General features: G+C 52.7%; 3 protein-coding genes across 3 annotated transcripts; 1 reads left to right on the forward strand and 2 right to left on the reverse strand.

Moving 5' to 3' along the window:
• Positions 1-4232: 4232 nt before the first annotated feature.
• On the reverse strand, positions 4233-6194 carry LTHEOB_8877 (Nacht domain protein; the record flags this gene model as incomplete). Its single annotated transcript, XM_035518402.1, has 4 exons — positions 4233-4252; positions 4299-4867; positions 4923-5898; positions 5951-6194. The coding sequence occupies 4 exons, from the start codon at positions 6192-6194 to the stop codon at positions 4233-4235; spliced, it is 1809 nt and encodes a 602-aa protein (XP_035369776.1).
• Positions 6195-8588: 2394 nt separating this feature from the next.
• LTHEOB_8878 (White collar-2 protein) lies at positions 8589-9855 on the reverse strand (the record flags this gene model as incomplete). The annotated part of the gene is made up of 2 exons (XM_035518403.1): positions 8589-8647; positions 8703-9855. 2 exons carry the CDS (start codon positions 9853-9855, stop codon positions 8589-8591), a joined length of 1212 nt encoding a protein of 403 aa, XP_035369777.1.
• Positions 9856-10481: 626 nt separating this feature from the next.
• On the forward strand, positions 10482-14214 carry LTHEOB_8879 (Sensor histidine kinase response protein; the record flags this gene model as incomplete). The annotated part of the gene is made up of 2 exons (XM_035518404.1): positions 10482-10546; positions 10608-14214. 2 exons carry the CDS (start codon positions 10482-10484, stop codon positions 14212-14214), a joined length of 3672 nt encoding a protein of 1223 aa, XP_035369778.1.
• Between the last annotated feature and the right edge of the window lie 1817 nt (positions 14215-16031).

The following is a 16031-nucleotide window of genomic DNA, read 5'->3' on the forward strand; positions in this document are numbered from 1 at the left end:
CCGTCCATATGCCGAAGCGGGCCCCTCTCCGCAGTGTTTCACGCGTGAACAGATGGCCGTCCTTTCCAGCCTACGATTTACAGGGCGAACGGTGTTGCGATCCTCGCGATCCACGGGCGCCAGCCATTGCATGCAGGAAGGATTGGTCTGCAGCAGCAGGCAATGGTGGGGGGTGTATATGACGCTGCACCAATTGCATTCTTCACGCGGATACGGCGGGCGACGGATGTCATCATAACTTTCGGTGAGTCTATTGTCGTTCGCGGATGTGCGGATGCGGCTGTGAGGCAGGAATTCGTCAGCTCGGTCCGTTCTCCATCTCTTCCTTTGCCCCCTATTGTATCATCGCACAGCCTGGAGTCAGGACGTGGAGAGCTCCCCCAGCTCTTTTTTTGGGGTATGACGAAGGGGGACGTCGATCCTGGACGATCAGCACGCGGAAGCTGGCCTCGCTGCCGAACGCAACAAGAAAAATGTCTCGACGGAGAGCGCTCCGCTCACATGAAAAGCAGGGGGCGAGGCTGTTTACGTGTGGTTCTCGACTGCAGCGCTATCGGCGCGTTCCAGAAGGTTACCACGGTGGAAGCTGCTGACGACTGTCCCTCTGCAACCATGACTCGACGAGTGGCTGTTTCAGTGTGACGACACTTCCGTATACCCTAGTGTCCCAACAAAGCAGCTACCTTTGGTCCTGTTTCAACTTTTGGGTGCAGGCGGGGGAGCAGCATCCTCTGTCACCGGTAAACATGTGGGCAGCCTCTAGTGTGACATGTGCTGCCGAGTGTGGAGTAGGAGGAAGGAGGAATGCGGGGACCCCACACTTTTGGCCCGAAGTATACTTTCGTCCTACTTTCCTTCCCTGAATCGTGCCTTTCCCCACGCTCTTTATTCAGCCAAGGCAGTGCTTATCTTAATTCCAGAATCTGCGGTACGTGGCTTGCAGGCCAAGAGCGCATCACTCGAGTCCAAGAGCTCGTCAGTGACCGGTTCAATGCAAGGCGCCGAGTAAGCGTCCTGAAACTGCTGCTCTGTGTTGACGTTGCCTTGGTAGCAAGGCATGTGACAGCACTGACCCGGCTCAAACCAACCTCCCCGGGCGGATGAGGATTTAATGCGGCGCCACGGAGGGGGCTCCTATCTCTCACCTCTGGCATCCAAGAAGATCGGCATGGGGGCACGCGCCGTGACTCAGGCTAGGTCGTCGGCGCTGTTAGTTTGCTGTACGGGCAGTGAAATTGAGATATCTTCTTGTTTGAGGGACGAGAGGGAGAGCACAGGCACTTTGCACGGCAAGTGGTGACAACGCATGCTCCGGCGGCACCCGATGTGCTCTCGCAATAACCTAAATTCCCTCGTCATCTTCTTGTCTCCGGCGGAATTGAAGCTTTGTATTGTACCTTGGAACTCGGCTATACCTTCGGTTACGGCAGTTACACAAACGTAGCCTTCCGCATCTGTGGCCGCGCGTATGTTCCGATGCAGCCGGCTGGTCATCGACAGACGATGAGTAACAGCAGCTGATCTAGACACTGCATTATAATGTATGCTTTACTTTTTCCTTTCGCGATCTTTGCCCAGTTTGGGCATGTGGACGAGTAAAAGGAACGTATGGAAAGAAAAGGAAACACCGGATATCACAGGACTTACCCCATCGTCACACCATCATCTCTCCACCATCATCTCCACAAAGTTCCGAGAGGAAAAAGAAACAATATACCCTTATCGCGCCTGACCAACCCTTTTTTTCTCCGGACCCGTGGAGTCGATCCACTTTTCGATCTTCTTCATCGGCATCCCCATCATCATGCCACAAACAAAACACAAAAAGAAAACAAAAACTCCCTTGCCCGAGAGATACCTGGTCGTACCTAGCTCTTAGAACCCCAACACACCCCCCCGTCCATGCATCATCTTACCTAGCTATCTTGTTTCTTGTTGTCCCTCACTGACCGGTCAACAACCCTCACTCCACCCACACACCCACACCCCACAATGCCGCCGCCCTTCCCTATCCAATAACTCTCTCTCTCGGCGCGCGCAGGCGCCAGCCGCATCATGCTGTGTAACCACCCGCCGCCTCCATCACCGCCGCTACCCCCGGCACATTCCCCGTTCATGCATCAAGGGAGGTTTTCGCGATGTCATGCATAACGCGCGCGCGCGCGCGCGCGCCCTCCGCGGCGGTGTTTGTTCCACACGGAACGCCCGTTCCGCCTCGCCTCGCCCTGGTCGGCGGCCCAAAGGGAAATCAGGCCGCGCGCGCGCGCTTCGCTCCCTGTCATGCAGTGAATCTATCTAGCGGGGTGGCTACATGCTGATGTACGGGGTGCTGTGCCACGGTGGGTTGAGTGATGCGGGTGTGGTGTGGTGTGGTTGTTGTGGGTGTGGGTGGAGGTGGGTGGGCGGTATGCATTGCAGATCTGCCGCACACACACCGCCGCCCGCCGCCCGTCCCGTATTGAGGGGAGGGGCTCGGAGAGAGACAGAGAGAGAGGGAGGGAGGGGCTATTATTTTTTTTTTGTGGGGGGATGGGGAAGGTGTGGCGGGGCAGGGTGGAGTGTGATATGTCACATTTTGGTCCCTTGATTTTTTTGGGTTGTCCTTATCTCGATTTTAATGGAGACTTTGGTTCTGGATTTCTGCGGTGTTGTGGAGTGGGCGCGAAAGATGTGCGTTCTGCTGCCCTTGGTGTTGTACGGTACTTTTGCTTGCCCGCAGAATGGGTATATCATGCTGGTGTGAAGGTGGTTAAGAGCAGCGGTAGCAGAACATGGATTTGGATGCCCCTTCTCTGTCTTTCTTTCGTTTCTCTGTAATTTTCTTGCTCGGTTGGACGTAATGTTCGAATTTAACGTCACTCGCGAAAGTATCTGTCAACGCCCAACAAGTCGTCTCTACGTCTTTGTGTCTGCATTTACATGCGTTTAACTATTCAAGTATCGGAAGCGTAGCGTCCTCTACAGGGTACAAAATGTTACTAACCTTTGCTGTCTTCTTTAGGGCTATACTCATGATATGAGTACTGAAAAGCGAATGCACTGCTACCTCATCGGCGCCCGCCCAAGATTAAAACTATATGAAAGGTCTCGCTCGTACCGCTTCAAACTCTTCAAATCAATAGGCTCTACTGAGGTTTATTATAACTGCAACAGCCGAGTTTGTTCGCTCATTACCTACGGAGAGCGTACCGAGGAAGCGCAAAATCACTTTACAGCCGTTGGCAAAAACAAACAGTACTATACGGCAATCAACTTCGATTACCAACAGGCCTGCCTCCCAAAAAATTATTGAGGCTTAAACTTGCTTCGTTGTGTTGTAGATCGTACTTGTAGAGTTTATAGCGCTTCAAGCGTAGAGTGTCTTGAGTCCATCTCGTGAATAGGTTGAGAGTCCATCATCAACCCATGCATCTGATTGGCAACCTGTACATCGCCATTTCGACTTGACTCTGACTGGACTGCTTGAACAATTTCCAAACTGTCTTGGGGTATACGCGTGACGGACCAGTTACTTTGCCACAGAGCATGTTTCTTCTGCCAGGGAAGCCTTGTCCAATCGGACTCCCGGTCTTCCTCTCCCACTTTGATTTTTCTGTTGACAATCATTCTGAAAAGAGAAAGCAAGGTCCAGTCTGGCACTGTCCGTGAGATATGGTACAGCACTTTCACCGGGACAGTGAAGGAGACTTGACGTTGAAAGAAGTACAAGATGTCTGACACGATCTGGAGACTGCCACCCTGCACAGCACGGCTGAGGACATTGTGATCCACGGCATCAGCCTGTATCTCGAATGAAATGCATGCTTCATTCTCCCATCCATCATCTGTGGATCTCTTGTGCATGCCGGAATCGAAGGCGTATAGAAAAGAGGCGCCGGTTTCTATAGCCCAGCGGAACAAGGGTAACCTGACTGGAGGTGATGTGTGTTTCGCAGAAGGGTATTTGTCTAGATCAATACTCGTGTATCTCGCATCTTCCCATGGCCGAACTTTGAAGAGAAAGGATTTGTCCACAGCAATACGACGTATAAGTTGCTCTTCAGTCTGCTTCAAGGACGCTGCGGACGTTCCAAAGTAATCTAGGTGAAAGGGCCAGTAAGTTGATATGTATTCCAGCAGAGGATATTGGGAAAATATGGGTCCGCATTCCTTATCACTCTGCCTGAGTTTGGGAAGGACAAGATTGACATCCCTGGAATCCTTGAGCTCAGTAGCACCGCCAGTGATGTAAGCTAACGACTTGCCCAGAAGGCTAGAAGTAGGAAGCAAGCCGTGAAGCATGTTATGGATCAGCTGACCGGAAGTTGGATACGTCATTTCGTTGGAACCTCGGAGTTTAATCTGGGTCTCGAAGTCGCTGAAGTCGAGAAAGGTCAAGCACAACTGGCCAACCTTGCGGTCCGCATCGGGCAGGCTGAAATGCACCTGCTTATGCAAGGCTGAGGCACCGGGTTGCTCCATTTGCTTCTCATCAAGCATGAGAATGAAATTCCGGACAGTGTGATGTGCAAGTCGCACGGTTTGGTTGGCCTTACTGCGGACTACAAGATTTCCGCATGCACGGAGGATCTTCGTTCCGTCATCGGTTGGTATTCGAGCCGTTTGGAGAGAGGTATCACTCTTGTGTAAGGAAATGGCGATCTTCAGCTCTTCCATTGTTAAAGGCCGCTTTGCGCATATCAACCACCGGAAGACCTTTCCAGCAATGGTGAGTTTATCCAGACCGCCCGGCGAGGCTGCGATTCTCTGGAAGATCCTGGTATACGTCGAGGAAAGGTCTCTGGGGAGGTCCTCGAGTGTCTTACGGATTGCATCATCACTGACGGCCTCGCAGATCTCATCAATCTGGAATCTGACCCAAAGGAACCTGGGAACTCAGTCAACATCCCGCTCAGATGGAGTCCATATTCTGGGTGTCTTACATCTCTCCGGCGTCTTGAGTCAATCGGTCGATCACCTCGTCCTTCAGGTCAGGGTCACGAAGCTTCAGTTCGCCCCCTTTGAACCGCTCCTCAATTTCCGATTCCACGAAGCTTTTGATGTCTGAGACTATGTCTTGTGGAGATATGGTAATTGAGAGCCAAGGTCGGAAGACATCCTTCTCTATGATAGCTTCAGGTCTACATGAAATGAATATCTTGACCGCGCAATGGAGGGTTTGTGTCAATGCCGTCTCAATGAAGGTAGCAACCTCAGACTGCTCAGAACGTGGTAGCTCATCCAGCCCATCCAGAATGAGGAAGTAAGTGTGATCAGTCTTGAAATACTTGGACAGAATCGAATAAAGAGTGTCGGATCTTGGAAAGTCCAAGCTGTCTTGAAGATCTTGGAGGAGGTTTTCTTCGACTGTGTCGGACAGCGCCTGCCTCTCTAAAATCTGCTGCAGGAATGTCCCCAAAATGGCTGTAGCTTTCAGAGATGACGCATAGTCGTAGCTACAGTAATGATAGCAGATAGGGTTTCTTGGCTGCGTCAATGCCAAGTGGTCGATTACTGCGCATGTGAGGATGGTCTTTCCAGAGCCCGGAATTCCAAAGCATCCGAACGGCGATGAGAAAGGCGAAAGTAGCCAGTCTTGGAAAGGTTGGTAGTCAAATAGCCAGTTGGCGGTACCCGTGTGCCGTTGCTCTTGCATTATGCGATGATGGCCCTTGTAGTCATACGAAGAAATTCTACGTAAGGCATTGTGAAGCTTCTCCTTCCTATTCATGCGGACAAGCTCCATCCTGTGAGCTTCTTGGCGTTGTCTTTCTCGTTTCGATTCTATCATGTCGGCCTGTCTGGCTTCGGCATCAATGCGTTTTCGAATTTCCTTGAAATCTTTCAAATATTGATAGTGCTTTTGTGCGAGAGGTTTCCAGACGGACTTGCAAGCCAATGTGAGACTAACTATGCTCTCTGCGGTGCGCGTAAGCTCACCAGCGTTGTAGATAACCAATAGTGAACTTACTCTTTGACCTTTTCGCATTGCTAAACATATTCTTGACGTCAGTGCAAAAGTAGACGATGATCAAGTATGCTTCCGAAATTGCGACGAGCAAGCGCTCGTGATTAGGAAACAGGCGTTCATAGTCGCGCAGATGGGGAAGCGCATCGCCAATCTTGATCAACATGTCGATGATGTTCTCGAACATTTCGGTAGAGTCCTGCGCGATCTGTAGTGCAACCCGCATGCTACCCCATAGCGGAGCCATGACCGTCGAAACAGCTCCTGTGTTGCTGATGACATCCAGGCCCTTTCCGTAGGCATCAAGCGTATCCAAAAGTGGTCTTAGCTTCAGGCGGCATGCATGCAGCTTGCTTGTCTGTTGATGGCCGCGATGAATCACATCCGCCTGGTAGTAAATGGTTTCCAGGGTCGCCAACTGAAAACTCGATCGCTGGGCATCGCTTAGCCCTTCAATGAAACGGGCTTTCGCACGTTCCCATGGTTCCGTGGGTATCGATAGATTTGTTCGAATGTCGGTCATTTTTGTTTCATAGTAACATGTGACTAGTTGAACAGGGTTGTTTTGTGCTTAGCGGAGGGTGGTCGGTCGAGTGGATAGCGGAGACCGAGATGTCTGTTGCGTGCTTGCTGCGCGGGGTACACGACTCGACGTGGCGATCAGGGGTCATACAAAATATGCGATTGGCTGACACCCTTGATGATAGTGAGTAATTGTTCTCCACGATCTTCACGAAAATCACGAAAAACCAACACATAACCAAATCCTTTGAGTCATTGATCAGGCTACCTCTACGTCAGTATGCGGGTTTATTAATCGTTCTTACAAGATAGAACGATAGCAGCGTTAACAGCGGTAAGATGCTGCAAATACTATCACTGTGCCGTCGCGGAGTTACGACTTCGCCCGTAGACTTGATAACCGCTATCTTATCTACCGATTTCCTTCCGAAAACTTACCCGGCATTTTCTAGAAACTGGGAGCTATGCTACATGATTCCTGCAGTAGGATTACTTAGGTGATCATCCGTGGCGATAGATTCTAACAAACAGGTCTTGGTAAGTGCTCTTATATTACAAGGTGAATTTCGATTTGCTTTCCGTTATGTTACGCAAAATATTCAATCTTGAGAACAAAGTTTACAACTATATGTAGCCTATATTCATAAGCTTGCACGAAAAGAAGTATGTAAGCATCCTTACAAGTTGATATATAAGCGGGAAATACAACTTTCTACACCTATCAAGACTTAACAACTTAGAGTATCTGCTCACGCAGCCTGTTGGTTTTATTATGCTTACTTGCATTGGCTTCTCTACTTAATATAGGCGAGGTCATCCACATTACGCTACAGCAATGGTACTTTGTTAAGAAGGTGCTATGTAGATGGGCTATTTTGATTGGAGAAGGTTCATCTCCGATCTTCGGGCCGGAAGCATCACTGAACGTTCCAGATTTCCAGCCTCAATAAGTAGGAACTCGTTCCTGCATAGATCCTCTTTTCCTATTAACGCAATGGAACTCTTGAGTTCACTCCCTGAGGGATCGAGGCGAATTTGAAAGTACATATACCTCTGATCATGTATATGATTGATGACGTTACGATGACCTCTTCTGGAAAGTATACTCCTTACTCCCTGAGGTAGTCGAGTTGAAACATGAGTAGAGTTCGGAGAATAAATTTTAAATTTGTTTAGTACGCTGCAGGTTGTCTGACCGTCTATGGATATTGTATATCGAAATGAAATAGGATTCAAGTTGGACTCATTCCAGCACGAGGCTCACTGTTCTAAAGAACTGGTGTTTCATTCTTGCTCCAACCATAACTTTGTTCAAGACTCGGAAGTTCGTTCATGGACTTGATAGATGTCTTGCATCTTTTCTGGCCATCTATCGCGTGCCATCTACGTAATAGGTCGGTCTGATCTTAATCTACTCACCCATCTATTTTTTGGGGCTGATCCAACTAGCATTTTCGCGATGGCATGCACAATGTCGCACATAGCCCGCCTCCGCCACTTTCCCATGACGTCCAGGCTGATGTCGACAGCCGGACCAGAGTTGGAGGAAATGACGGAGGTGTGCCATCTGATGACGAGGCTGATTCTGGGAGGTTCGGTAGCAAGATCTGGGGGTGGAGGAAAGCCACCTCCAACGCAATCCTCGAGGATGGGGTAGATGAGATCACGAAGTGCAAGCCGATCGGATAAACGCTTGTGCATCGAAATCCTCCAGAGATCTGGCCAGACCTCGATGGATGTGGGTCGAACTAGGGCCGGTCCCGGTTAGACTAGATTACCACGGGCCGAGCCATGTGGCAACCCTGAGCTCATCAGTGCAAGACGTGAGCGTGCATGGAACCACCTTGGGTGCCATTGTTTTAGCGCGCGCGATGATGTGAGAAGGTACGTACACATAAGACTGCAAGTGGGACGTTCACACAGCAGATTCTAAGCCTGTTGCCGGTCAGTAAAAAACGACATTCCATATTTCGACTACCGAACAGAGGTAGAAGTGCAGTAAAAACCCATGTACAACACCGAAGACATGCAGGAGTTTGAATCCTTCTTGGGGTATTTCTACAAAACAAGACGCCGTAGAGGAACCGCCCAGAAACCCGATAACCAATAACGCAGTCTATTATGGAACCACATCTTGCTTCAATTTTTCTGCCCTCTTCTGTTCCTTCGCATACTTCACTAGGAACGATATTAGCGCCGGATGAGCTAGTTACACACAAACACGAAATCTTACGGCCACAAGCGTTACAAAGAGTTTTCGGTCCGTCGGGGCCAGCCCGCCACTCTGGACTCTCCACAGTCCCACACCTGGAGCAACAATAGTCCTTGGCCACAAACTTGCGTTTGGGCTGCCTCGGAACATCGCTCGTCTTCCTCTCATATCCCTCCGGTCTGATGAAGAACGGGATGCCGGCATCTCCCAGCTTGACCTTTGGCGAGGCGTCACCGGGCGAGGCGTCGCCGTTGGATTGTGTGTTCCAGGGCGAGCTGATGGGCTCTGGTTCGGTTTGTTGTTCCGGTTGCTGCTGCTGCTGCTCGGCGGTCGAAGCCATCCAGGTCAGTCGCGGCGGGCTGCTGCGGGAGCGCTTCGACGCGCCGCCAGGAGTCGAGGGGCGGCGGGTGGACTTCAACAACACCCGTTCCTCGACTTGCTGGAACGAGTGATGGTGGTGCATCGGCGCGGGGGTCGCGGCAATGGTCAACACGGCCTCTTCTTCTTCGTCGTCGCCCTCGTAGTGGCCTTCCTCGGCCTCGCGGCGCATCTTGCGGATCAGGCGCACGAGGCGGATCTGCTCCATCTTCAACTCGAGCATGCCGTCCATCAGGCGGCCCTTGCGCGAGAAGGCGGGGCGGGCGGTGATGGAGATGATGCCGGGCGGGGGCATCATCAGCTGCAGCGGTGACAGCGAGGCGGGCATCTTGACCTGGTAGTGGCCGACCAGCTCGAAGGCCGAGTAGTCGCTGCCGAGGTGCACGACGCTGCGGATGCGGCAGTAGAAGCGGAAGGGTGGGCGGCGTGGGGCCACGGTGGAGAGGGAGGCGTCAAAGGCGCCGCTGTCGATGAGGACACTGTTGCTGGGCCGCAGCAGAGCGTCGTCGATCTCGGAGGAGAAGACGTGGGCGTCATCCTTGTGGACCAGGGCAGCCAGGCGCTGGCCCAGCAGCAGGTTCGGCTCGCAGCCGAGCAGGTTGAGGCAGTTGGCCGAGACGCGCAGGATGGTGGTGCTCGGCGAGAGGATGAAGTGCAGGTCGTGCAGCGAGGAGAGTAGGATGTCATCGAGGGCGTCGACGTGGCTCTGCGGGGCGAGCTGGCTGTCGGCAATGGCGGTGGGTGTTGAGGGGTCGACGACGGCATCGTCGAGTAAAGAGCGGTCGGGGGTGGTCATGGTGGCCGCAATGGCACAAGCATGGAGAAGTGAGGGAGTTGCAGTGCAACTGGCAGTCGAGGCATAGTGGTTCGCGAGGTTGAATCAGCGCTCACGATATGTTTATGGATAGCGACGTCATATGCGTGGCGAGCATCTCAAGGGTCCAAGGGACGTTGGAGCTTGCCGGGGCGGAAGAGTCGCGCGCGGTGCATCACGACGTCATCAGGCTGTGGCTTGTGGGGGTGGACGGCGGGCGTGTCGCGCGGGTGGCAAAGTGGCGCCACTCGAGCCACGAATTTCCGGATTGGTATAAAAGCAGATCGTTTCGTCGGTGCAAATCGAAGGCCGTCGGGATCGAAGATTATTTTCCTCGATGCTCCCGTTGCAGGGGGTTCTGCCGACTGGGCCGGAGCCTAGTCCGACTCCGTCCAGGCGCACTGCCGCCGCAATTCGATGCCTTCTTAATCCTCGATCACCAGCAAGCTCACCCTCCACATTATTCGTACACCCCACGCCGAGAAGTCCTCGCTGCGAAATGCGCGTCGCCTGCTTTCTGCTCCGGCCCAACTCCGGCTCGCCCGGTCCACGCCTGCCCATACCTGCCCGTCTCCCTGACGCTGCTCCATACCACACCTCCGCTTCCCATGCCTTTCCCACGACACCCGCCCGACCTCGATGCAGAGCGCGCGCGCGTTAAGAAGCTGGCCAGGTGAGCCCTGCCCGACTCGCGCTCAGTTCCGCCCCGCGCTGACCGCCCGCGACAATCACAGCTACTTCGGGTCGCTCGGCATAGAGCCTGAAGACTCTTCTGGAAATCCAGCCTGCGATCCCGTTTCCACCGAGCCCACCCTCGCCCGGGATGCCGCTCTCACCGCGCTCGCCCAGCTAGGCCCGCTGCGCCTGCAGTGTGACCGCGCCTTCGTCTCGCTCACTGACCGCACCCACCAGTATATCATCGCCGAGTCCACCCGCGAGCTGTCTTACTTCGACCTGACCTCCAGCTCACAAGACCCCCTCTACCTGGGCGTCGTTGCTTTGGATGTGGCTTGGAGCCCGGACACCATCCATGTCTTCTCTGACCCCTCGGGGCACTCAGACATCTGCACCCCCAACGTGCAGGCTGACCACTCCAAGTACCGCATCTGTGACTTGCACGCCGAGCCGAACTATGTCAACCGCCCCTATGTCGCCGGCTGGCCGCACATCCGCGCCTTCTTGGACGTGCCTCTGCGCACTTCGACCGGTGAAGTCATCGGTTCCTACTGTGTCGTCGACAACCGTCCGCGCGATGACTGGGCTGACGACTCTACCGTGCACATTTTGACCGACATTGCCCAGACCATCATGGACCACATCGAGCTCGTCAAGATGCGTGAGCAGCACCATCGCTTGGAGAGACTTGTCAACAACCTGTGTGTGTATGTCGAAGAAAACACTAGCATGCAGGCTTTCGAGACCAACCACGCCGGCCGACGCTCGTCGTCAGACAGTTCGTGCGAGGACAGCCCCGAGTCAAGCCCTGCCTCCAGACCTGTGTCGTCATCTTTCAATTCGCACTCAGCTTGCAACTCTGACGAGTCCTTGGAGACGCACATGACCATCCCCAGCCCAACGCCGCAACTGAATCCTTTCGAGGACCAGGAGTTTTCTTCCTCCCGCCCAACCCATACCTTGAGCCAGAGGTCTTCTTCATCAACTCAAAGAGCTCCACCAGCCCAGCGGCCCAGGGACATTCCCGACACTTTCTCCCGCGCAGCAAATCTCATCCAAGAGGCCACAGACATCGAGGGCATCGTCTTCCTGGACGCATCGCCAAATGGTTTTGGAACTCGCCTGGACGTAAAACGGGGGGACGTATCCAATAACTTAGCATCGGTGCATTCCCCAGTTGCTGCTACCGCAGATTCTTCGCGGATGAAGCTGTGCGAGACACTCGGTCTGTCCGTCAGCCGCGACAACAACTCCTCAGAGGGTCAGCTGTCGATTCCTGAATCGCTCTTGCAAAGACTTCTCGAAACTCATCCGCGAGGTACCAGCTTTTTCGCCGACGAGCTCGACGAATTGGATGGGCTTGAAGGCAGCGATGCGAAACGCCTGTTCCAAATCTTCAGCTCAGCGCGCTCCATCTTGTTTATGCCACTCTGGGATTACCAGAAAGAGGGCTGGTATGCGGCTGCCATTGGCTGGTCCACAAAGGCTAACCGTATCTTTGCCTCCGAAGATCTGGTGTATATCTCTGCGTTCGGTAATTCCATCATGAACGAGGTTTCTCGGATAGAAGCCATGTCGGTCAGCCACGCCAAGTCCAACTTCATTTCGTCCATTTCGCATGAACTCCGCTCGCCGCTCCATGGAATTCTCGCAAGCACAGAGTTGCTCAAGCAGACAGACCTTGATCCTGAACGCATGGCTCTGGCCGACATGGTTGAAGTTTGCGGCGTCACCTTGCTGGAAACAATGGACCATCTCCTTGATTTCGCTAAGATCAACCACCTCTACAGGAAAGGTCGTCGTAAATCATCGGATGGTCGTGGAGGAGGAAGCAGACACAGGAAAGATTACTTGAATCTGTGCAAAACGGCAGACTTGGGCCTTCTTGTTCAAGAAGTCGTGGAAGGAGCCTATCTGGGTCACACCGCTCAGACTACGACGCACTTTGAATCTGGAGTCACCCCGCTGGACGACGGCAGATCACCGCATCCGAATTCGGATAATCTTCGCCCACCGGGGACAAAGCCTGTCATGCTGACCATGTCCATCGAAAAACGCAACGACTGGCAATTGCACACCGAACCTGGCGCGTGGAGGAGGATCGTCCTGAATCTCATCGGAAATGCGCTCAAGTATACTGATCGCGGATCCATTCAAGTTAGCTTGAAGTGCATTGACCCAGAGAAAGGGCAGCCCTCACCATTCGCCGAGGACAATTCCGGAAAACGTTACATTTGTCTCTCCGTCAAAGATACTGGCCGTGGCATCAGCGAGGAATATTTGAAGTATCGCTTGTTCACCCCATATGCGCAAGAAGATCCGTTGGTCAGCGGCACGGGGCTGGGCCTGTCGATCGTGCATCATTTGGTGACACATTTGGATGGAAAGGTCGGCATACACAGTGAGGTCGGTGTTGGAACGCAAGTGCAGGTCATGATACCCGTTCCTATCGAAGCGACCAATATTACGCCGAAAATCGAGCGCGTACCAGATCCTTTCGAGGATGCAGAGTTGTTTCACGGCAAGACTGTGCTGGCCCTCACAGGCGATGACTCACCAGACCCGGACGCAGAAGGGGCGATGCTCCTTTCGAACGCCCTCGATACCGCGAAATCGTGGTGGGGCATGAAAATTGTCTCCCCGATCAGCGCTGGTGCGGACGCCGACTTCTGCATGCTCCACGTCTCACAGCTCGAAACTGCGCATGACCGTAACATTCTGAAGGACGTTAGAGCCGCCATTATAGTCGTTTGTACACGCCAACCTACTCAGCAGCAGTTACTCATAGCAGGCCTTTATAACGCAACCTTTCTTCAACAACCTTTCGGTCCCAAAAAGGTGAAAAACTCGTTCAACGCGGCTCTCTCTCGCTTCCTTCAGGATTCGCTCCCTCCGGGTCAACCGCAGCGACAGTCATCATATATTAGCGCTAAAAGCAACCTCCCGTACCGTGACTCGGGCGCTGGCGCCCTCGCCATTGGTGCTCCCATTATCGCCACCAGTCCGCAACCCTCGACGCCAAACCCCGCTTCCCCCGCACCGTCAGCTCCACAATCAACTGCACAGACCCCCGCCACGACGCCGCCTGCTCTCGCTTCTCCCATCCCGACGCCGGTAACAGCAGATGTCCGCAAAGACCGACCACTCCACCTCCTACTAGTAGAAGACAACGAGATCAACCTTAAGATCTTAACGACATACGCGCGCCGCCTCGGCTGCACCTTTGCAACGGCAAGCAACGGACAAGAGGCCGTTGATGCGTTCAAGGCCGCCACCAAGCCGCCGTTCGACGTCGTTCTTATGGACGTAAGCATGCCGATCATGAACGGATTCGAAGCGACGAGGGCGATTCGGGCGTGGGAGAGGGAGAAGAGAGGAGTCGGGGGAAGGGGAGAGGGGAATTGCAATGGCGACGGTGCAGCTCCCGGGAAGGAACGGGAAAGAGGAAGGGGAAGGAAGAGGAGGGGATGCCGGATCCTGGCGCTCACAGGCCTGGGTGCGGCGGAGAGTCAGAGGGAGGCGTTCAGTAGCGGGATGGATGAATTTTTGATCAAGCCAGTGCCGTTGAAGAGGTTGAAGGGAGTATTATTCGGAGACGACAGAAGCGAATCGGAAGACAAGAAAGAGAAAGAGAAAGATGACAACGAGAAAGCATCGACGCGATGAGAAATCTGAGTACTTGAGACTTGGGGAATTTAGGATGCATGGCGCATGAGTGGGCGTTTGGGTGTTTGAGATCCCTTTGGGATCACTTGGGGCGATCAACGAGCGAGATTTAAAGTTCTCATATTGTATTTCTTAGCTCCTTTTTGTTGTCTTTATTATTTTGGGCGGGAGGATTTGGGTAAGGAATCGTGTTTCCTTGCATTCTGTTTGGTGAGGCTATTTGATGGATGTTTTACTGCATGCGGATTCATACAACATGATCCGCCATACGATGTTACGACGACTTGTACCAACAATATCAGATAGAGAGTGCATGTCTGGGAGAGTGAATATCGTTGGTTCTTAGTCAAGCGGCATGAAGAAAAGCAGGGGGGCTGGGGGGCTGTCGGCCAAGGCATCAATGCGATCACCAGGTCAGCGCCAACGAGCAGCTAAATCATTCAACCGATGCATTTCGCATAATCGACCGATCTTTTCGATGGTGGCTGGAGCTTCCTCCCCCTGCCTGCATGTCATCAGCACAGGCGAGCGGAGCAATTCCCGAGAGGAACAGGATCTCACCGCCTTCTGAATTGCCATGGGCCTGTTGTTTTCTTTTTCTTCCTTCGCGGGGTTTGCTTTTTGGGGAGCCTTACGCAGTAGGGTAAGGTCGGATCTCGGGTTCGGTTGAGGCTTGTCGATGCTGTGGCTGAAGCGTTTGGGTAGATCGACTGATGGATTGCGGGTACCTGGCGCGGAGCTGTTCCGCAGACGAACATGGCGCGGTCGAGTTACGTCATGCTGGAAAGGGAGCTTCATGGCTCGATACATAGCGGCGACCATCGTCATCCTTCCTCAGCTCTTTCTGACATCAAGCCTGCACAGGCGTTCCTTGTGCCATGGTTTCGGCGCTTGTCCAGCACCCTGATCCTGGCGGCTGGTATCAAAGAGCAGGGAAAACAACGTCCTCGTAAGCGAAGCACGCTGTTGTCTGTGAACAGTGGTCGTGTCGTCGAAAAGTCATGAATCTTCGCTTCGGCCGGCAGATGCAATCTCTGGAACTCATACGTAGCTGAGGACCTTTTTTCTTTTTTAAGATTAACCTCCTGGAGTAGCGACCCATCGTACGGACAGTTCCGAACATTCTGGATTTCGTAGATCGTGACGTATGGAAACGGTAATGGGGGATGTCGCTAAGTGTGCCGCAACGATCATCATCATCTGCATCACAGCTTACATGCTAGTCCGAGTTCCTGGATGGCAAAAAGAAAAGGGAAGAAGAGGATGATGATGATGAAACTACGTGCGTGATAATTCCTGCAAAGAAAGTTCTAGGGCATGGATCTATTTCAAGGGTGGTTTGATATCACCTGATTTGTTTCACATTGAAGGCAGCAATGAGCAATCGTTGTCTACCATTAGCGGTAAAGTCCTCCTCTTTTTCAATAATATCCTGTCTAAATACGAGATCAATGACACTTTTACTAAAGCGTTTGCATTGAATGCAGCTGAAGAAGTTAGCTGGGCACGGGGTGTTTAGCATGTGGCTCGCCATTTGGCACCCACTTGGCTTTAATTGTGTCTATAACACGTGTTTGAGAAGGGATTTGGTGTTTAGTAGTTTAGAAATGGCGACCACAAGCTGGAATGTGCTCGAAAGTAAATCTCTTAGAGCTCCTCATTTACGCAGTGAGCATACGTAGATTTATGTCAAGGATCGGCCTACTTTTGACCGAAAAGATTGGTCCCTAAATCCTTGAAATGCAAGATAATGTTAGCTAGAGTTTTGAAGAAGATGCGAAAGATGATTCATAGAATATCCAAAGGAAGCGTAGAAT

Source organism: Lasiodiplodia theobromae (assembly GCF_012971845.1).
Source record: "Lasiodiplodia theobromae strain AM2As chromosome Unknown scaffold_29, whole genome shotgun sequence".
Lineage (NCBI taxonomy): Eukaryota > Fungi > Ascomycota > Dothideomycetes > Botryosphaeriales > Botryosphaeriaceae > Lasiodiplodia > Lasiodiplodia theobromae.